General features: G+C 40.0%; 1 protein-coding gene across 1 annotated transcript; it reads right to left on the bottom strand.

The window, feature by feature from the left end:
• Positions 1–1,992: 1,992 nt before the first annotated feature.
• Positions 1,993–22,523, bottom strand: SPTY2D1 (SPT2 chromatin protein domain containing 1). Its single transcript, XM_065636987.1, has 6 exons — positions 22,427–22,523; positions 12,368–12,482; positions 9,223–10,884; positions 8,277–8,430; positions 7,571–7,648; positions 1,993–5,522 (listed from the first exon to the last, which is right to left on the bottom strand). Exons 1-6 carry the CDS (start codon positions 22,484–22,486, stop codon positions 5,426–5,428), a joined length of 2,166 nt encoding a protein of 721 aa, XP_065493059.1. The 5' UTR covers positions 22,487–22,523; the 3' UTR covers positions 1,993–5,425.
• Positions 22,524–23,449: the final 926 nt, after the last annotated feature.

Below are 23,449 nucleotides of genomic sequence, written 5' to 3'. Positions count from 1 at the left end.
AGAGATCAGGAACCAGAAAAAGTGGATGGACTCATGTTACAGTCTCTCCTGTGCAAAAATAATGATAAGCAGAGTCCTTCATCAATTGCAGAGCAACAGGTCAATCGACAAGTGTAGCACTCTAACATACACACTACTTCTTTGTCTGGACAGATCTCATGACATGCTGGATGTGTCAAGGGACCACAAAGTACCCAGGTAAGGCCAGAACACAAAGAAATTGGCAGAGAGGAGAATTATTGTGATAGGGAGTTGAGGACAGACCCATAACAAACATCACAAATCTTTAGTTGTATCATTTGTGGAAGCTAGTTACCTTTCATGAAGTAGTCCATAAAAGAGGTTAAATAATATTGAGAAATACATGTAAAGCACTCAAAAACATCCTTTTACACTCAGTGTGTGCATAAGCATGCTCTCATAGTTATCCTGAGTGCATTACAAAACCTGGAACACTACACTCAGGTGCTTTTTAAGTCAGAATGAAGCCTGTTCCTTTAAAAAGATGACAGAACACCAAAACACCAAAAGCTCTTGATTCTCTTTAAATTGTCAAGTGCTAACAGCTTTCACACACAGTATGACAGGAGATGGCATCAGATACTTGCCTTTCCTCAATGGAGGAATGATGAGAAACTGAGCACAAGTTGCATCCAGCATCCAAAAAAACCCCAAAAGAGCCACTGCAGGGAAAGGGACATAGGTGAAAACCAAAACTCTCATGAACAACTGAACAGAGAAAATCCCCAAAGTAAATTAAGCATCAGGTGGTTTGGGAAAACAAAACCATTCATCAGTTGTAGACAGCGAAGTTAGGACCCGGTGACATATTTCATTACTTCAGGAACCTCTTCTACCTTTAATTCACCCCACAATGTCAAGCATGATATGTCAAAGGATTTTCGATCCCAAGGCTCATGGAAAACTAAATGTATGTTTCCGTATGCATTTCAAGTGGTAAAAAAAGGTTATCTATGGGATGACTAAACTGAAGTTGTGTCTTGTGGAACTGTTATTTAAAATAAGTTACAACTAAAACCCACCCTCAAACATGTCTTTTTTTCCCCCAAACCTGAGTAAAAATTTATTGCTTCCAGAGAAGTATAGCTTTACTGGCTGGATTAAGATAATATAGAATCACCCTCCACCTGAACATAACATATTTACTTTGAAATAGTGACTGATAGTGACTGACTACAGTTATTAAGATGGATTAAAAAAAAAAAAGGGAATTCCATAGAAATTAGTTCCAAACAAGGTAGCATTTCATGCCTTCAAAACAAGGCACTTTTAGGACACTGATTAAATGCTAATTTGCAATATGCTTTTTTGTTTGAAGCACAAGAGCATGCAAGTGTTGCTGTTTCAAAGGAAAGGCAGGTGGGCTCATTTTGATGTATATTCATTTATCTGTTTGGAAGCAGGTCACAGCACTAGCTGATCAGAACAGTCACTGGTATTTACCTCCCCCCGTCAAAGCAGTAAACTGTTCCATAGGAGGCAGCAACTGAGGAGATTCAGATTCTTTACACAGGAATAAGAGAATCCAAGAAAGATGCTGCTTCTGAAACTGCAGGATGAAACCAGTCTCCAAACGGAAGTGATTAAAAGCAACGGCACACTTGTGTATATTATAATTCTAAAATACACATACCTCCGAATATGTATTATGCCATAAGCCTAAACTACAGGAGACACCAAGGATTTTCAGATCTCTTTTGAATGCTTAAGTGACTCCATTAATTGTTTCATAATTCTTGCTGGCTGCTTGACAAGAGAACAATTGTCGCAGAACATTCGGCCCAACACTGTTATATGTGACAGCTCAGACGAAACCAGCAGAAAGGAATTCTGAAAAAAATCTCCCATAAAGTAAACCAGTGAAGAAATAGCAGTAAAATGTTCAATGCCTGGAATTTATTGTATACATACTCTGCAAAACTTATACGCATTTGGTGTGTGCAAAAGTATACACACTCTTGACAGCACCAGAAGACAATTAAGCTATGTATGAGTTTAACCTGATTTGCCACATTGTGTGAAAAGACACTGTGCACAAATGATATCCCCAAAGAAAAAAATCATTAGCTAAAACTAGAAGCACTCTTCTTTACACACTAAAACTTTAATATTGCATCACACCCACTCACCAAAATAAATAGAAGTACATTCATCACAATTTAAACACCAGGCTCTCCATATATTTATTTTCTTTGACATGTTTTGGTCTCCAGAAATATGCTATATCTAGAAATATGCAGCTACTAGATTATGTTACAAAATGCAAAAAAATTAGAAAATTAGTTTTCCTGGACAATATTTTGGGCTTTACACAAAAATAAATCCAGATTTCCATAGAGATCTCATATACTTCTTGAAAGACTTTTATTTTAAAGCACAGCACAGAGTTGCACACTAAGGCTTCCTGTGATATGCAAAACCCTGGCCTCCAAAAGACATTGCTGTAACATGAAATACAGCTCAAGTGTAAATACAAGATGTTTTCAAAAAGTAGTCATCAATAGAAAGTGCCCTTCATCTGATTTAGCATTAGCAGTAAAGAAGTAGCTACTGTAATTGTGCAATCAAAGCCAGACCTGGAAAGGTTTCAGGAAAAGTACGTAACTTCACACTATCAAGTTTAAGGATATAGAATGTGAGAAAGCAGAAACCAACCAACCTTTTTATACTTCTACATTCATTATTTTTTGACACAATTTAGTGAAAAAGGCACATTGTCAAACAGTGAATTAAAAATCTAAAAACCAAACCAGAATTTCATTAAATACAGTTAAATCATTATCTTAACATCAGGTCCTCATAAACCAATATAAGCATTCTTCCAGTTTGTCTTAACCTCAAATTCAGATGCACTTTGGACAAGTTCTGAAGTACTCTCATTAGATTAATACTATTAATCTGGCAAGCAGTAAATATGTTTTTGGATACAGGGTCAGGATTTTTTTTAAAAAAATCAGTTCCTTCCTTTACAAATATGCAGCAAACAGATTCAAATTTTGTACGTATGTTTGGGTTTTAAAGCTATCAGCATCCCATGCCAATTATGAGAAAGTACTTCTTGACTGTAAATTTACAAGTGTGTTCTTGAATAATTTTTCATATGAAAGACAAAATTTAAGTCACAATCACTGTGTGAAGAAACAGTTCCACAGCATCTTAGGGAGGCTAGCAGAGTACATTCCAGTCACCATCTGAAATACAAATGACCATGTGCTTTACAGATTAAGAACTTTAACTGATCTTTCACGGTTAAATAATTAGGTTTTATCTAACCTATATTTATCTGAAATGCAGATTTAATTAGAAACTGAGCCAATTTTAAATGAATATATTGAATATATTTATCTTGCTTCATAAAAGATACTTTTCACCACCAGGTGGGAAGTTGCTCACAGCTGATATAGCTGTCAAGGTTGACAGACCTAGAGCCTTTTTCCAGCTAAAAAGAATTCAAAAGTTAAAAAAAAAGAAACAACCCCCCCACCCAAACCAGTAACTTGATCATGGTCCCACTGTTCATTGTCTTGAACAGATAGTTCTAGGAACTACAACAAAAAATTGTAGATGGTCCCAATGAGGCAGAGTGAATACAACACATTTCTAGACAAGCAGTGAGGTTACACTATCTTGCACAGTCCCAAGTGCACACACTGAGAAACAGTTTTTGTTAGTTAATATAGAAGGTTAAAAACACAGAGGAGCAACAATGGCATCTTCATCTGGGCTCCCTGTCAGCTAATACTGAATTAGTTTATATCCTGATAGCTTACTAATGTCAGTGTTTTACTGAGGCAGTGAAATGCTACATCACAGACAGAAAACACCTTAAAAAGGCAAATCTGTTTTTTCTTACATTAAGAGTCAGATGTTTAAAGTTGAGCAGCTTCCAAGATTGTTCCCTACAGGTTGCTATCTGAATTGCTTTCTAGAAGCAGCACAGTTACGAACAGCCCCCTGATAGGAAAGGTTCCTTGGTCATTTTTCTGCAAGGTAATTTTTCCTTTTTATTCCTTTACATTTTTCCCCCATCTAAACACCCGAAGCCCTTTTAGTACTTTTCCAAGTACTTGTAGCACTAAAATATAACAGTCTCAGCAGCTGAAGCCAGAGGTACTATCAATGGAGTGCTGGAGCTTGAGGCAGAGCTGAGGAGGGAGACTGGTAAGCTTTGAAGGGCAACCTGGGGAAATCAAAGTAGATGCAACACCAGATTTGAGCTTCAGACTCCTGTAGGCTTACATTAACCCTGTGCTGGTTGCAAACAAATTCAGTTACTGAAAGAAACAGTCTTTAAGTGCATAGTTAGAAATAATGTGCAAATATGGGCATTAAGGTAAGTAACTGAACTAGCTGTCCTGCTATATGTAACATTTTAGATTTTTGGTTTGATGAAATTAGTCACAGCTATTAACTAGTTAACATGAAGTTAATATTGAAAAGCTGCAAATACATTCAAATAAAACTTAATTCCGATCTGATTTCTAAATAGTAAACCTAATTAGATAAATGACTTCACATTTTAAATCATTTAACCCATCAGATGTTTAATGCAAGAAAAAACATGTGCACCATACACGATTTGTAGAAGCAGCAGAAGCTGTTAAACAAATGTGAAGATTTACAGGGCAGGAGAAGAATCCCCAAGCATATGCTTGAGCCCAAAAGCACAAGTTACATACAAACACTAGAAACTCCTGTTTTCAAGGTGTGTATTTATCATACTGAATTAGACTGGCATTGGAATTCCAGACACAGCAAAAGCTAAACAATCTTTTGGCCATGCCCATAACTGTACAATTAGCACACAATATGCACTTTTATGTTTAGAAATAAAGAGGTCCAAATTATTTTTGTGTCCTCAAATCAGAAAATATGCAGTACTATACTGCTTTGAACATCTGTAGCAATGGCTGAATTTATACCCAAGCTGCTTCTGTAGAGGAGATGACATTTCAATACTTTGAGGCTCAAGTTGGGAGACAGAGTAGGATATAAAGTAATTTCTGTAAGTCTCAAGAAACATCAGGGAACAAGAATGCTCTTTCTTTCAAGTGGATGCAAAATTGTTTTACTGGTATATGGGCCCACACAGTTCCAAGTCAGTGCATAGCTAGTCAATATTTCTGCTGGCATCTTGAACTGGTTCAATCAACAGAAACTTCTATTAATTTTATTCCACTTAATAATATGCATTAGTGCATTAATTTCTTCATAAAAAACCAACCCTGGTGAGTATTAAAAATAAATATCTTATTTAGGTCAAACTAAAGCCTTGCTTTTCAGTACTTTAATCCCTTTAAATATTCTTTTGCCTTCTAACAAGCAAATGGAACTGAAGTAGAATAAGAGATGTATGGAGACAGAGGGTAGCAGAAACATGAACAAAGTCAACACCATAAGTCAGTTAACGTGTCCTCAGTTTCTTAGACTGTCTCTTGCGTTTTAATTCTTCTTCTTCCCGTCTCATTTCTTCTAAGTCCTCCTGAACACCGAGTCTCAAGCTGTCAAATAAGATGAAATCCTTTACACACTGCTACTCAAACATGAAATTTTATTTCTATCCCTTCCCCAAGAAAAGCAATCCTAAAGTTACAGCTGATTTGAGCAAAAATGTTAAACCAGTTCAATTGTGAATTTTCTTTAATTATAGCAAGAATACAGCCTTAAGAAAATAAATCAAGCTTTTATTCTATTAGAATAAAATGTTTTGAGGGAAAAATAATTAAAAGTTTTGTTTAAAAAAAATCAAGACTGAAAACCACCCCAATTTTAATATCAAGTTCATTTTTTTCTGAAAAGAAGCTGCTAAAACACATCCATCAATTCTTGCCAATGTAAATCTTACAAATCACAACAGGACTGACTCAATTTCTGAGAACTACCTAAACCTTTTACAATGGCAAGGGAATGTATGTGTCAAACAGTAGTGAAGCAGAAGATCTTATTGCAACTTCCAGGCTTGAGGCACCATTCAGGCAGCTACAAGCACAACACTGCTCCACCCTCAGTCCATCCACCTGCCCTGGCTCTGGTGAACAGGCTCTTGGAAGAGACTCTGCTCAAACAGCATGTTCCAGCCATGTCCCTGCATGATTTCTGCAGCTTTGTAGAAATCAGGATACTGAAAGTGATACTTAAAACAGTATCTGCAATCACTGATCTTCTCTTCAATAAGTAAGGGCCGGATACTCTTGCTGGTTTGATATTAGGAATGGGTGTAGCAAAGTGACCATTTTCTGATCAGCTACTGCCTCATTTGCAGGCCTGCCAAGTGGATTGGTACACCCATAGCTCACAAGGCAGCGCAGAATGCACTTTGATGCAAAAGGTTCAGCCATGTGACAATGAAGATTCAACTGTTCTGGGCCAAACTGCTCTAGTACAGGTTCTAAAAATGGACTTTATAACTAAACAAGCATAGCAAAGTCATCTTGAATGCAGGAAACTGCAGCCATTCACATTAAGAATAGAAACAAACACATCAAGGATCTATGTAGTAGAACTCTGGCTGGAAGCACAATTTTTCACTTCAACTTAGTACTTAACACTATAATTTTAGTAGACTTGCCTGGTTAGAAAAAGTTCCTCATTTCAAGGGTCACAATGCTTTTAACTGAAATCTCAGTGAAAAGTAGCTGAGCATTGAAAATAGTTAAACTCTGTTTTATTCAAGCTTCTTATCTCCCCTTCCTTTATGCTAGCATGCATAGTTAAAAGTTAGTCAGGTATTCAACTCTGCAAAACCTCACTCTAGGTCTTCAGAGAATTCAGTCAATAACAATATAATTGTAAAATTCCAGTAGTTTCTTCTAACTCCATTTAACAGACTATAGCTTTGCATGAGCTGCAGCTATTCCCCAGGAGAAAGGAAGAATAAGGACACTGACTACAACTTCAAAAAGATGCAAGTTTCCAATGCTCAAGGCACCTTCTGAATAACAATATAAAAATTTCAACAGAACAAAAAAAAAATCTGGTAACTCCGTACACTCCAATGTTTTCCATTATCTATAAAAACCTCTTAAGTTTCACAAAGCTTGTTCCACCAGCCATTAAAAAAACAAGAAAATCAGTTTGTGAACACCTGGTTTTATAATAGCAACATAAGAACTGTGCAGGTCTAGAGGTCAAAACCAATGGTCAAACCAATATGAAAATATAATCTTCATATTTGAAATCACTGATTATAAGAGTTTGTTAGAATACTTTATATACATACATAGAAATAGATACAAACACATGTATATAGATAAAAAGAATAATAAAAATCTCCTTCCAGTCCTCTAACTAGCAGAATAATGTAATGTTTGGGTCAAATTGGAAGTTGGTTCCCCCTACCCCCAGCAAAGTTTGTGATGTGTAAGAATGAACATACAAGATTTATCTACTGTACCCACAACTTCCTGGCTGAGTTTTATCATTACCTAAGCTTTCTTACAAAAAAAATGGTAACGCTTATTTACCTCTGCTATAAAAAGCAGCAAATACCCACTCTAACTTGGCCCCATGATTTGGGCAATAAACAAACTTCCAACTTTGAGTTTCATACCTCCTAGCTTCTTCTTTCTGTTGCTCTCTCCAGCTGCTCTCCATATAACGTAAGGCATAATCACTTTCATCTTTGTATCTGGAAATGAAATATTAGCTTTTAGTACACTAAAAAACATTATCATGTACAGTTATGAATTCACATCCCTTCTTTGAAATTATTCCTTGTCATACACAGATTTTAATGTTTTGAAAGAATTTAAGTTACAAGCCATTAAAATGCTTGCTTTCTTATATACATTATTGTCAAAGGGAAGTATTTAAATAAGTATCTTCATTGTCCAGCATTTTCTAGGCATACCAAGTTAGATCCTGTTACAGAACAGCTAATACTATTGCGTTTAGCAGTTCATAATCAGGCAGCCTCGTTTCATGAATTCCAAAATACTGCAGACTGCTATAGAAAGCATTTTAACATCCAATAATAAGAAATAGTTGCTGTGAATTATACGAGTGATACATTTAAGAAGCCGTGTTGTTTTCCAACTATGTCCTTTGCATCAAATTTTATAGCTCCCCAGAAGAGCACAGCAGGCAGTGTGAAAATTCAAGGTCTCTTCTGTACAGAAGCAGCTCTAATGCCTGCTAAATTTCTGCAATGCAAAACCTTTTCTGGCTTCCTCTATTTCTAAACCATTCTTATTTGTTGAACTATATTAATTTTTGTTGCTTGTTCTGCAATATTTTAAAATTGACATTTTTCTTACCTTTTCCGGTCATAGCCAAATATTTCCCGAATGTGTTTTGATATTTCTTCTTGGGATTCCCCTTCATCTTCAATGAAGTCATCCATTTCAGAGTCATATTCATCATCATCATCTTCTATTTGTCTCTTGTAACTAATAGGTGGTCTTCCAAGACCTAAAGGATGGGCGAGTGAAAAAAATAATAACTTTAATATAACATTGATTTAACAGTACTTCTCCCTGCTAAATCTTGGGCATAGACATTTTACAGTTCTGGGCTTCAGGGTGGAAAACTTCTGCCTCAAGTTAACTAGCAGTTCTCAGAAACTCAAAGGAAATACATACTCTAACTTGTGCTTTAGAATATTACACATCATTATCACCAACCGCATCCTGAGGAAACTACCAGAGAGAAGTCGATGTTCATGTTTTTCTAGGCACTTATTTGCTAGAGTCCATGCTGTCTGTTTCTGATCAGAAATAATTTTTTAGAACTGCTTGCTTACCGATAAGGTGAATTTGCCAGAACACTAAAATATCAGTCACAGATTTGCTGTGTGGTTTTAATTGTCGTATACCACTTTAAGCATCTGTTATTTAAGACACTACGAAACTTTAAAAGACTAAGCATAACTAAACAATGCAGGAAGTGAATCCTTCAGTTATTTTCCCTCTAACAGCATTCATATATCAACATCCATTACAGGCTGCTTAGTTTTCTTTCATGTAATACTTTACGCCCCAGGCCTGTATTTCAAGGAATACGAGCATATATGAAAATAGAGTTGCAAAACAGAAGAAAAATTCTGCTGTTAAACGCACTCTTTAAAAGGCCACCACAGTGTTTTTTTCAAGACTTCCTAATTGCATCTATAATGGTCAAAGACCCTCAGTGACTACAGCTCAGACATATATTAAAAGTACAAACCAAATAAGTGAAAAAAATATTTTCTCTAGAACTTCATACCTTGTGGATGAAGCACAGGTCTATGCCCTTGAAGAGACCGCATCCCATTTATCTGTCCATTGCTAGGTCTCGTGACTAGGTTTTTAGAAGAAATAGTTTCCGATACAACAGTACACTTGGGTTTTACAGCTATACCCAAGCCATTGCCTGGTTGCCCAGGTCCTGTGCTTGGGCGAACACCTGGCCTTCCTGGTCCTGTTCCCAAGCTGCCGCCTGGTCGCTTGGCTCCTGTGCTTGGACTGACTCCTGGCTTTCCTGGTCCTGTTCCCAAGCTGCTGCTGGATCGCCCAGGTCCACTGCTTGGACTGACTCCCGGCCTTCCTGGTCCTGTACCCGTGCTGCTCCCTGGTCGTCCAGGTCCCGTGTTTGTGCTGATGCCTGGCCTTCCTGGTCCTGTGCCCAAGCTGCTGCCTGGTCGCCCAAGTCCCATGCTTGAACTGCTACCTGGTCGCCCAGGTCCTGTGCTTGAGCCACCAGCTGGCCTTCCAGGTCCCATGCCTGAGCCACCACCACCCAGTCGCCCAGGTCGTGGGCTTGAGCTGCTGCCTGGTCTTCCAGGTCTTGCAGCTGAACCGCTGCCCAGTCGTCCAGGTCCTGGGCTTAAACAGCTTCCTGGCCTTCCAGGTCCCACTCCAGAATTGCTGCTTGATTGCCCAGGTCCTGCACTTGAACCGCCACCTGGATGCCCTGGTCCTCCTTTTCCTAAGCTGCTTCCTGATCGTTTTGCATTGGAGCTGATGCCATGCTGAAGGGCTGCAGCATTTCCTGATTTTGTATGGGCAGACTTCTTCAGGCTGGACTCTTTAGCAGATGGCAACCTCTGAGCACCATTGGCTGCTGGTTTTGAGGGTGGCACATGAGAGCTTGAGCCAGACTTTCCAATACCATTGACAGGCAATTTATTATGACTGCTACCAGTAGAACTTTTTAAGGAGCTAGTTTTTGAGTTTTTTTCCATTTGATCAAATCTGGAGGAAGATAATGACCGTGAGTGTTTTTCAGTCAATGCTGGTGCTTTGGATTTCTTATCAGTACCACTCACAGAAGACAGACTGCCTTTTAGTGTGGAATATTTATCTACTGAGCTTTTGTTAAGTTTGGCATTTACAGATTCTTTCTGAGAATTCGCTTTTTTTGAAGAACCAGATATCCCTGTATTCTTAATCTCCTTCTCACTTCTCTTATGCATGTCTCCTCTTTTGTTTTTGCGCACCAAATACTCCCTTTCTCTCAATTCTTCCGCTGTCCTGGGTCTCTCTTCTACCTTTTTCACTACTTTTATTTCCACTGGTTCATACTGTTTTTTTGCAGCAAGCTTTAAGAGCTCTGCAAAGTTCAGAGGTGGTGGTGCACTTTTGGGAGGCGCCTTTGGTTTCACTGCAACTTTGGATGGTTTCTCTTCGTATTCTTCTTGCTCATGCTCAGATTCAGTCTGACTGTATTCAAGTTGCTCAGTTTCATCTTCTGTTGCATATTCAGTCTCTGGGGCCTGAACAACATTCTCACAAGTCCTCCTCTTTTTAGGCTTCTCTTCAACAGGAATTCCATTATAGCCATAAAAATTATCTTTTGTTCGTGAGGCCATAGCTCTTGCCTTTCTGTCATGTTTCAATTCGATACGTCTAGCCAAGAGTTCTTCTTTCTTTCTTCTTTCTTCCAGTGCTGCAAAAGAAAACCAGGAGACAGTTATGCAGAAGCTATACTTTTTATTTCAGTTTCTTCCAAACTGATAAACCATTCAGGACAGTAGTTTAAGGATCTGTCTAAGAGCTATTCAAATTAGAGCAGCAAGTGATCAGAGGTCTGCCAACAGGGCAAGCTAACCCACCTGAACCAGCTACTCCAACAAATGTGAACAACTAAGTAAGATGCTGCTATTGCAAAACCCACTAAGGTGATTCAACCAAAGCAGCTGTCCAGAAAGATAAGCAAACTGAGAATTACTGTGTGAGGAGGTACAGGATTTATGGGATCTCTGGGTAAAGGAAAGAGTTTCGAGGCTGAGCAAGAAAATTTTGTGACTGTACAGAATTTGCTATCAAATATTTAAGAGAAGATGAGGAAAGGGAGGGAATCAAAGAGTACTGCAGGGATAAGAATTGGAAAACAGGCTGAGTGTGTACATAGAGGGGTGTACGGAAGAGACAGAAGCACCAGCCACAGATAAGCAAGTTGCTGGTCACCACATTTGCCTGGTAGAACCCTGTGCCTTATCTCCACACTCTGTTCTATATTCTTACTGAACTGGTTTTAGCTATTTTCTGCATAAGTATGCTCTCCATCTTGGGTCTGTGTGTGATCTGTTGACAAAGTTCAGGCTGAACGAGCTGGCAAATTGGATGAGAGGTCTGAATACCAGAAACTGGAGATACCACAGGAGTAGGAGCCAAATACCAGAAAGACTCAGGAAATGCATGAATTCCTAGAAAATAGGTTGTGCTACTTGTGCTGTGGGTGTCTGTAAAGGTACCATCCCCTGCTTGTGTTATTCTATTGTCAAGAGCTGTGACTGTCGAGAGGGTGAATGCATGCATGCTTATGTGGAATTCATGTTCAGTCTTGCTTCAGGCTGGACCTGGCAGGAAGGATATGGAACAGGCTCATGACTGGCACAGGAGAGGAGGAATACCCTGGGCCATGCAGACCTTCAGACTTCGCTATCTTTAACAAAACACTGACATCAGAAGCAACACAGTATTAATTTATTCTATAGATTATTTAGAGGAAATATTAATACAGTGGAAAAACTGTGACTCAAACAAAGCCTGCCATGAAAAGTTAAAATTCAGACTCGATACACTAGATTAAGACACAACAACAGAAACTCTTACAATTTTTCCACACAGATGAAGCTTTTCAAAGTCAAGCTACCACAAGTCCAGATGTTTTCATGCAATCTCTCTTCACCTTAACTACTTCTCGATCTCCAACAGTAAACACTACTGCAGCTGATAAATGTTTAACTCCTTGGGAAAGCATGCAAACATCCCTAGTCCTTACTTGGTCCTGGCTTTGCCTCAGCATAAGTTATGTGCAAAAATTCCTGAAACACGTGCGTAGCTGTATTTGCAAGAGCTTTGAATAAGATGACAAAGTCGCAAAAAGTCAGTGAAAGCCTCCTACAGGAAATAATTAGAACGGTTACCTTTTTTTCTTTTTTCTTCTTCTTGCCGTCTGAGAAATGCTTGCACTGCTGCAGACTCTACACCCTTGACTTTTGGAACCTTTTTGGGAGGACCAACAGCCAAACTGTACCTTTTCTGCAAAGAACAAAAAAATGTCAGAAAAGTCAAGAAATGAAAAATCTTAGAGTTTCTAAAACTGAGAAGTTATGTAACAGCTATGTGATTGACTTTAAGCATAGAGACAGCTGAAAATAAACAAAAAATGAATTCCTACTGACACCAAGAGTTTTGACAGATACACTTGACTCCTAGCCATACTTTGGTTCAGGCTGACTACAAAGCCACAGGCCTCACATCCTTGCAGTGAACTTGTGAGCTAGAAAGCCCCTGCCTTACATACAAAGGACTGAAGGTGCCTTGAAAAATACTTTGAAAGGTAGTTTTGGAACCCAAAAGTGTAAGATAATCAAAGTACAGAACAAGACACCAGAGCTAAAAGGAAAACGTCTATCTTGTCTATACTATTGACTAGCAGCCAACTACTTCACCCTATAAATATTACCAATGGTATAGGCCCAGTTTGAGCTGTCCCTGAATTGCAGCTGGACTGCACGCCAGGTGACTCTCCCCTTGAGCAGCGACACCTCTCAAGGTTAGAGATTCATGACCGGAGACTAAAAGATCCTTCCCTACCCAACGTGGAGAGATCTTTTACCTGTGACAGATCCTCAGTAAGTGACTGATAGCATGCTGAATTAATATTATGAAAAGTTACTAATCCATGTAGCTACTCAATATTATTACAAACATCATATGGATAATTCCATTAGACACAAACCACTGAAAGAGTCCAAGACTAAGTTTGGATCCAGCCACACCTAGGCTCCAAAAAGAGTTTAGAAAGCAAGGGGGGGTCCACTCTGAATCTTGTGACTCAATAGGAGGGTCCTCCTTACTCTTTGCATCTCTAGCCTCTGTGTGAATCATTCTAGCTCAATTCTAACTCAATTTTCCTTTTAACATTTCTTCCATGCAGTTATTAACAAGGTGACCCCTGCCATCAGGTTTATTGAACCTTGTCAAACTACTGTTAAAACTTCATAAAATTTCAAACTCCTTGAACTCTGTCAAATTATTATTTTCTCAATAAAATATATTGCTGCTTCACTGTTTTGAGTGAGGTACATTCCAGTCATCCACAAGAACACACTCAGCTTTCCAAAGGAAGAAAACCAGAAGACAGGTAGGGAAATCTAGAGAAATTAGTAAAATGCACTAGACTGAAAAGGAATTTAACAGCTGCATCGCAATGAAATAAAAATATTTCAGTTCAGTCATAATCTTTGACTAAGCAGGAAACAAAAGCAGACTGCAGCTCAAGCTGACAGAGTCCATGTAATTCCAGACTGCAGGTTTACATGTCCATCAGGGCTTTCACCTTTTTTGTGGACACTCATTTCAGTTTCAGGTTATCTTATTCAGTGAACATAAATCAACTCAAAAAAAATGGAATTACTCCAAAGGTTGGAACTGACTTCACCAGCATAATTAGTAGGCTGATCTAAAACCAGTGATACTGATTTTAGTTCCTGCTGCAGTGATCTGAAACAGAAGAGTATTGTACATCAAGGAGTTAGTGATCCACATAGCAGTTGACCTCAACAGGTGCAGGCCTGCACTCTACTGTACTTATTGCTCAAGACAACTGGATGAACTCAGTAATTGGGACAGAGTATCCAGCCCCTACTTGGCATCTGGCAATTATACCACTTGCATGTGCTGTAATTTGCCTGGAGAAGGCTCCAGGGAGACTTTGTGACCTTTCAGTACTCAAAGGGGGCTTATAAGACGAAGACAGACTCTTTAGTAGGGCCTGTTACAATAGGACAAGTGGTAATGGATTTAAACTAAAAGACAGGAGATTCAGACTAGATATAAGGAAGGAAAGTTTTACAATAAGGGTGGTGAAACACTGGAAGAGGTTGCCAAGAGAGGTGGTAGATTCCCCATCCCTGGAGATATTCAAGGCCAGGCTGGATGGGGCTCTGAGCAACCTGATCAGTTGAAGATGTCCCTGCTCATGGCAAGGCAGTTAGACTAGATGACCTTTGAAGGTCCCTCCCAACCCAAACTATTCTATCATTCTGTCTCACTATGTTTAAGTGAAGCAGCATGTTTTCATACAATAGCCTTTTGCTTGGCAGTAGAAATGACAAATAGATCTGTTTACTTCAAATAACATCTTAAAGCTCTACTAGAGAGCTCTAAACATAAAAGACCACAATGCCAGAGATCCTCATCACAGGCAGGATTTGCAGCTTGCCATGCCTACATGTCTGTCCAGTGCTGTACAACTCAGGGTTCCAGCAGGTGAACAGATGTAAAGTTATCTGCGTGATTACCTTTTTCCCTTCTCCTGTTATCTTCAATAAATATTATTTTAATCAATATGTCAAGAGTCCAAGTGCCTTTCATACTGGGATCTATAACAAACACTTGCACTAGTATGCTATAACTGTTCAGACGTTACCTTTCACAAACATACCAGTTATCAGATTGGGCTTTTGAATGATAAAATGGAAAGAAACAGACTTTTTTGATCTTCCTCACACAGACTAGAGAAGATAAAGCAATGAGAAGGACAGAAACATTTGCAAAGATAAATACAATAGAAGTCAGTTAAACCCAGAAGCAGATGGAAAGCAGAATACATTTAGGAAAAACAAAATGAAAACAAACACCCCAAAAACCCACAACCAACTCTATTTGAGGTTTGAGACATTTGGTTTTTTTTGTTTGTTTGTTGTTTTTTGGTGGTGGGGGTTTTTTTCCATATCAGTAGTAAGCCAATAGATTATAACCTAAACCAAGATCTTCCACATTGAAAGTTCAAATCCTCACCAAATGAAAGAGCTGTGAAATACAGTCCCACATAAAAACAACATCACTAACTTAAAAAGCCACACGAGTCACTATTCCCATAAATATCTTCCTATCCTCATATAGCCTTATGAAACTTAACAAAAAAAAAATCTGGTAGAGATATCTACATCCCAATGTTTTAGAAGAAATAATCAGGCAAGCTAGTAGCATAACTCCCTATAGATTTCAATATCACCCAATGGAAGCCTCTGTTCTAATTTATAATTCATTGAAAAAGCAGCACATGCACAGACCCTTGGATTACTTAAATTACTAACCTGCAAACCCATAAATTATCTTGTATATACATGCACTAAGCAGCAAAGTTCAGAGACCAATTTCTAAAATGCAGCCAAAATGGGCTCCAAGAAGAGCAGCTACAAAACCAGCTATTTGTAGTTGCCTTTAGTATTTTCTGAAATCACCAACGCAAAATTATAAGGATACACCATCCACATACATCGCAGTAGTAAAACCTGACATGTTGCCTCATTACATTAAAGACCTACTACAGTCAAGCTGATTTACCAAGATTCACCTCTGCCCGAGAGTTTACCACAACCTGAGAACTGATTTTCTAAATCCTTATTAATTAAAGCAGCTCCAACTCCGAACAATTTTTGGTAATTACAATGGAAATTATTAGAATTGACCATCATAGATCAGACAGTTTAAAGGATAAGATGATAGCTGGAGCTGGGCCCCTTTGTTCTGGGAAGCTGAGTCCTTCTCTCTCCAGCTTTTGTGTTGTTTACACCAAAAGTATTTCAGGAAACCTGAACCATGATGCAGTACTGACTCTCAATTTTTGCTCAAAGGTAGGCCATGAACTTCAGTGGCCCGAAGTGATCCAGCATGCTCCATCTAAATCAGAACAGATGGAGAAGCAAAGCAATCCACACATTCAGTAAAAATCCTTTCAGAAAAAGGTTGAAGCACATTAGTACCTTAGGAACAATTTGAGGTTAGTATAATGTCTACATAAATTATCTTGCTCCCGAAGTTAAATATGTCATGTTTTGTGATTGGTAACCTCATTTGGCAAAACTTGGTTTAATTATTCAACTTCTACACAGTTTTTAAAAACAGACAACACACAGCATTTTCAAAACAGGATATGGTTGGACTTGATCTTAAGGTCTTTTCCAACCTAAATGATTCTGAGAGAGTTTTAGGCCTAAGGAGCACCTCTCAAAACTGCTAGAGTAGGAACAAATATAGATTATAAGGCTTCCTAGCAGGATAGATCAAAGAATTAAAGTGATGGGGAAGCAGTTTTCTGGCTTTGTTTTGCTGTTGTACAACCAACAGTCCTATCCGGCAGCAGGTTTGTAAAACGGCTTGACAAACATGCTGTTTTCTCACTGCCAGTAACATGGCAAATCGTGCAGAATTCAAGACATAAAAGTTTTCCTAACAGTAGCATTTCTTGATATTGACTAACAACTGAAAACACAGCTAAATTATTCATAAATGAATACTCGTTTTCTATACTGTGAATCACTTCTATTGTTGATAAAAGTTTTGTTCACCTTCATTTAGAAACAGCATAAAATATCCAGCTTAAGTTTAGTCTTTTTAAAAGCACTGAACCATGCACATGTTCCACAAACATTGATAAAGTGTTTTACTTACACTGCAAATGAACATGCATCAGATTCCAGGTAAACCAGGCAAAATCTGGGCCATGTCACTACTTAAATCATCCAAGCAGTAGCTGCACTATTTTTTTTTTTTTTTTTTTTAATAGCTATTGCCAAGTTGGTTAAATCAGAGAAACAGAAATGTTTAGCCTTCAGGAGACAGCAGGTCAAGCTGTTCCCAGAACACTGAGCTACTCAAGTTGTAAACACCAATTATCTCTCTGGGCAGAACCTAGTGACAGTTTTAAGTGAATACTGCTGAGATCCAAAGTGGGCATTGCTTCACCCAGAGGAAAAAGTAAAGGCTGTGGAAGTACACTGCTTCAACTGTGCACCATTAAGAAATAACAAGTCTTTTCCTACCAGTGAGTGGTATTTCTCCTGAGGTGTCCCATTTTTTACCTTCATCTCTGCAAACCTTGCCAATAAGTGGCTCTCCCTGAATCTGAGCAATGGTACTTTAAGAGTATGGTAGAAAGTCCGCTACAGGGCAAAACACTTATTTGTTTTCCACTTACAGCCTGAATAAACTGTTTCAGTGGGCTATCTAGCATACAAAGTTACATGACTGACAAAGCAGCAGGTTTTTTTCTGAAAAGTATGCCTCAAAACAAAAAGACGAATTAAAAAAGATTGGTATTAATATGGTAAATAAAAAGCCCATCAGGCTGTATATGCCTATACATTCACACACATGCATACTGACGTGCGAGATATATATCACATATAGTTTATATAAATATAAATAAGACATCCATCCCTTAAATGCAGAGTGCCAGTGTTTTATAAGCAGCCTTGGCCAGCATGCAAGCTCCAGGTCACAAGTTTAACTGTGTAATCTGCAACCATGATTTTACTCTTAAATCATTGACTTTAAAACATGGCACATGATCCTGATATAGTCGCAGCTGTCTTGATGTCAGCATTCAAGTGCCAAATCTCAGCCTGTAAAACAGATTTTATAAAATTGTTGTAAGCTTTGTGGCACCCAAATGAAGCACCAAAAGGTTTAGACCAAATACTAGAATGAGACACAAGCAACAGAAGTAGTATTGCCTTCAACAATGATCAATATTTACACAGGTAGCAATGCAAGATGTGAGTGATCAATTCTGCCAAACCTGATTCTCAAGTAGAGCACCCACGCAATTAATAATTTTTGCTATGGACTTGAACATGCAGTGTAAAGACAATTCCTCTGGTACTATTTGGTATGGGCAACTTGCAGAGGTTCTCACAGGTTGAGAGGTTTTTTTGTTTGTTTGCTTGTTTTTCACTAGCAAGTTGTGACCACTGTACAACGTTATAACACTTTTCCTGTTCTCCAGGAACATGTCTCCATGGAGACATGTAGCCTTCTCCAATGACAAATCCCTCTTTCCCACCTTCTTCAGGGTATTCTTCAGGGTATAACTTTCTGATACTATCACAAACACTGCATTCACTCAGTTAAGCCACACATACATCCTTGTTTGTGCCACCCCTCTCACAATACCCTAATAGTTCCACAAAAGGCAGCTTTCTAATTGTTAAGTGGTCATTTGTGTAAAATGCCCATGGCCTCTGCTATCATCCCGTGTTTGTACTGCCAAGGCCTATGTTACATTCTTATCACTATCCCCTCTATGCGGACACCACGCTGGCGTTACCAGCAGCTCACTCTGCAAATAGCATGATGTGTATGTATTCTAAGAAAGTCTTTCTCAACTGCTGTTACCCATATCAAGTCAGGAGAAGGTAAATTGTAGTCACCAAGCATGCTTAAATTTGATTCTCTTCAGGTTCTAACAACCCCTACCAAGAGAAAGGCTTTAGTGATAAGAGCATTTTAACTATCAGCTCATACTGTTCTCATCTCCCCCAACCAATTTAACCGGGTCATACATTTTACTCCTAAAAATGCAAAAATAATTTTCTTAAGATTTTGCAACTGCTGTCACAACATCCAAGCTGAACCGTTAGCTGGAAAAATGAAGAAATTTCTTCTGTTAAATGTTGCTTCATACAGTACAAAAAAAAAAATTAAAGCATACTTCGTGCTTTCCTTTATGTAGTGGTATTGTGGTCCCCATTCTCATTTGCTTATGCCAAAAGAGGCCAGGGATAGGAAAAGCTCTAAGTTTTACACATTGTAGTCAGTGTTTGCAAGCATCTGGAACTTAACTATCAAGTTCAGTCAAGTTGAGAGTACAAGCCCTCCTCACCCCTTGCCAGCTTTTTACACCGAGTATCTTGCAGTTCTTCCCGGTGTGGACACTGATGTAATATAAAGCATTTCTAGGTCCTGTTTTGAGACTAGTTTTAACCTCATAATACACACACTGATGAAGCAGGAGTCCAATTCTGCACTGGCTATCTGCCCTTCACAGCAATTCTCCGTGTTTTTCTTGCACAGCTTCTCTTGCCTACGGGTAAACACTAAACAGTTTGCAGACTGCAATATCACATCACACACAGGGTCCTCTGAACAAACTCTGGGATTTTGCTACTGTTTCACTTCTCAAATAATAACTAGTAACTACCTGTAGATGTCAACTTTACAGGCGGCTATTTTGTAATGATTCATACTCGCTTTGTATCAGTCTAACTTAAAATGAGACTTGCAAGTGCTGACGTGGATGACAAGTTGTTTCAGTTTTGGGCCACCTCTCTGTGGTTAAATGCTACTCTGTATCAGATTTTCTGTGCACCAAAGATTACACCTCAGTTAAAAGGAGTAGGAAGCTATATGAGATCATTTCTAATAATTTATGAATGACAATAGAAACAAGGTGAAATAAAATAATGACTTGGTTCCAACTATGCTCAGTGGTTTTGTTTGTTTGGTTTTTTAAACAACTGCAATTCAGTTTTATACTTTTAAGAATATCTTCCATACAAACATCTCAAAGTGTTTCACCACATCCATTATGTCACATATAACTTGTGGTATAACAGAGTGCACAAATTTCACCAAAAAGAAGAGTGACATAAGAAGTATTTAAATCTTAATGAAAACATTAAATCTCATAACTGGCATCATGTCTAATCAAAGCGAGATCACGCTGGAAATCTAATTAATTGTTAATATGAATGCATGTAACAAGATATATACACACAATAGTGAAGCCCCTGTGGAACATTACGAGATAAAAACTGGGGCTCTTTTCAGCAAGTGCTATAAAGATTATTAGCAACACACCATTAATAGCTTCTACACTTGCTCATATATGTACTGTTTCATTTTGAAACAAAACCTGATGCAACTAACAGGGCACTGAAAGGCTGATTTTTGTGGTGTTCCTTTTGAATCTGGATTTCCATAGGGAGATGAACAAGCATGTCTGTTTTCACAGGGACATGATGCAATACCCGCTTTACACAGGTCCCTCCTTTTACAGTACAAGACCATATTATTTCTTAAGTAGAGTTTTTCTATAGTTTCTACTTTTGAGATATATATACTATTGTGCACATTACTCTATTTTTCATTACAATAGGTGTGGAATACTTAGTTTAGTGTACTGCAAAGTTTAAAATAAACTTCTCAAAGGGAAATTCAGGGGATATGCTGATTAATGTAGGATCTAACTTTTCTGGAAACTTGTTAACTTTACATACCAGTAAAGTTAATAATTAGTCTGCATGGTATTTTTAATAAAAACGTTTAAGATTAATTATACTCTATGTGAACACATATTCCATGTACTAGCTTTAATCTAGTGGAGTTCCATTGGTCAGAAAACCCCCACAAGCTCTCTTTTGAAGCCTAACAGCTGCAGACAACCTCAAGCAGTGCCAAGTGCAGCTCCACTTTTGCTCAGAGACGAAGGCCAACTCTACAGCTAAAAGCTGCACTACTAATATGCTAGAACAGCAGGAAACCAAACTGCTTCAGCTGTGGATTGAATCGTACGCTCACTGCATGAGTTAATCAGGTAAGCAAATCCTAATCCTGCCTTTTCTAAAAAGAGTAACAAACCCCTCATGCACTGCACAACGAGTTGGATTGCCTCCCTCCACCATCACTCCTGCAACAGAGAACACAGCAGATATTTCATCAAATCATCATCACGGTTTATAACTATTTGTGACAAAAAATAGTGGGATATGACATTAAAGCTGCTTGACAAAACTAACAAGGTAAAAAGTAGTAAGAACTACAACAACTCAATGACAATTTACATGCATTTAAATATCTTTAAGTATTTATATATTTGATATTTTCATATTTCCAAACCATATTTCTCTGTAGAGTCATAGACAAACTAAACAGGCTACATATTAAAGAGTATATTTTATAAGATTTTTTAAAAACGCAATAGAATGTGATGAATTACACGTATCTACCATATGGTTGGTCCATATTATCATCTGGTCACAAAATCAGTGAACATTACCAAAGTTTTACTAGTAATATAGAGAGACTGAGATACTCTCAATCCTTGAATGTCTCCATTTTAGCAGTGTCAGAACTAAAGAGTACGCTTTTTCTGTTTTTCCAATAGTTTATGCTAAAAACAACTACCCCTCTCATTTACACTGGTTTAAGCAAGCTAAACATAGAACTCTGGCACTCAGTTAAAGGACAGGAAAAGTGTTCCCCTAGCTGATGGTTACCAAAGAGAAAATATTTTTTATCCAAATAAGCACACATCTTATAATTTGGGTCCTGCCAAAGGAATGAAACACAGTATTCTAATGTACCAAAAGACCACACAGACCCTTCCTACTGCCAGACTTCATTCAGCCAACTAAGTAGGTTACTTCACAGTGAAACAACATAAAACTGATAACAGCTCGAGTTAAAATACAAACTGCTGAAATAATCATAATAATCAGAATAATCATAATAAACCAAATGTATTTCACCAACGATCTCCATATAGTCGGGTAACATATATATTCCTTGGCGATGGATACAAAGGTTTGGACAACACAGTACATTCGTCCAAAAGTTGTCATTCTTTGTCTCCGACCCGCATTTGAGACGTGGCAGACTTCTGTTTTCAGAGCAAACAAAAGGACTTTTCCGACTTTTAACCACAACCACTGCCTTCTCCTGCACCACCGTTTTTGCTCTCGGGATCTCGGCATTTCCAGCGACCCGAAGGCACAAACCGCGTCCCAGCTCCACGCCGAGACCTGTTGACAGGAGCAGCCCCGCTGGGCCCCCCTGCACACAGACGCCTCTCCGGCCCCCAAACGCGAGCACCTCCAGCCGGCGAGGCGACAGGCCCGGCCGGTTCCGGCAGTGCCGGCCAGACCCGCAAACCGGCGCCCTCGGGCGGGTTCCCGGGCGGGGGCCGAGGCCCAAACTAGACCCTCGATGGCCCAACAAGAGGAACGCGGGACCCCCGCACGACCCGGCCCAGCCCCGAGCCGCCGGGAACCGACCCCCGCGGGTCCCCAGGGTGCGGGCAGGCGGGGGCGCCGCCCCAACGGCTGTAACCGCCACCGTGCCAACGGCTGTAACCGCCACCGTGCCCCGGCCTCGCGCTCCCCGTCCCCAGCCCCAGCCACCCCCGAGCTCACCGGCACCGAGTTCAGCCCCTGCTGCTCCGAGGCCATCATGAGAATATTGTGGAAATCCATGGCTGGTTCGGGGACGGCGGTGAGGCAGCCGCCCCGCTCCCCCCCCCGCGCCCGGCAGAGCGACCCCGGCCGCCCGTCCCCGCCCGCCCCGCCGCTCGGCTCCGCTCGCTTCCGGCCGCCGCCGCCTACCCTTTATATCACCTCGCCTCGCGCCGGCGTCACACCGCCCGCGCGTCACTTCTGCTGTGACGTGCGCCCCGCCGCAGGAAACGCGTCTGCCGGGGGAGGAGGGCCGGGCCGGGGCAGCGGCGCCGCTCCGGAGCCCCGGGGGTGCTGGGGCCCGGGGCTGCGGCCGGGGCGGCCTCATAAGGACCTCCGGGGCCGCCCCGCCCCGCCCGCAGCTGGCGCCGCTGCGGGGCTAATGCCTGATGCCTGGTCTGGCCCTCGGGCTCCCCCGGCCGCACGGTTGCGCACCTCGGTTTGACCCAGCGGAACTCCCTGGCCCCGGCCTTGGCAGGGACGTGTCAATAAATCAACTTAGACTGCCTTTTTTTTTTTTTTTTTTTTAATAGCAACTCTTGCCGTTCGGGTGGCGGTGAGGCGTGTGGGGGTTTGAAGGGGACAAGCTCTTCGGGGCGCCCCCGTCCCCTGCCCCCGTCCCTCCCGCGGGTCCCGCCGGCCAAACGGAAATCATGTAACAACGGAGGAGTCTGGATTCAGTTTCTGCAATAATCTTTCGTCTTACCAGGCTGGAAAAACTCTGCTTGGCTTCCAGGGAGTTCACAGTTCCAGCAGCAGTGTGTAGTAAGTGTTAGAGCGACCTAGTGATTCCTGTTGCTAGTTAAATGGGATGGCAGATGGCTCATGTTATTGATAAGGATGTTCTGAGTCTATTTTGAGGAAACCAGATGTAGAGAAACACAGGAACAGGAACAGATAAATCGTGGACTGAAGGACAAGAAGATGACCGAATGGGGGAGATAATAGAAACGTCAGCCAAAGCCAGAAGAACAGTGATTTTTT

The sequence above is a fragment of the Caloenas nicobarica genome, chromosome 5 (assembly GCF_036013445.1).
Source record: "Caloenas nicobarica isolate bCalNic1 chromosome 5, bCalNic1.hap1, whole genome shotgun sequence".
Classification (NCBI taxonomy): domain Eukaryota; kingdom Metazoa; phylum Chordata; class Aves; order Columbiformes; family Columbidae; genus Caloenas; species Caloenas nicobarica.
The sequence above is the reverse complement of the archived record's forward strand: the minus strand, read 5'-3'. Positions and strand labels throughout refer to the sequence as shown.

Bases quoted from the DNA above. Each gene is read 5' to 3' on its own strand.
- SPTY2D1 (XM_065636987.1), bottom strand. From the start codon at position 22,486: ATGGATTTCCACAATATTCTCATGATGGCCTCGGAGCAGCAGGGGCTG. The intron at 10,885-12,367 runs GTAACCGTTCTA...TTTCTTTTGCAG, and splicing joins AGAAGAAAAAAGAAAAAAAG to CACTGGAAGAAAGAAGAAAG. The intron at 7,649-8,276 runs GTAAGAAAAATG...TTTCATTTCCAG, and splicing joins TTTGGCTATGACCGGAAAAG to ATACAAAGATGAAAGTGATT.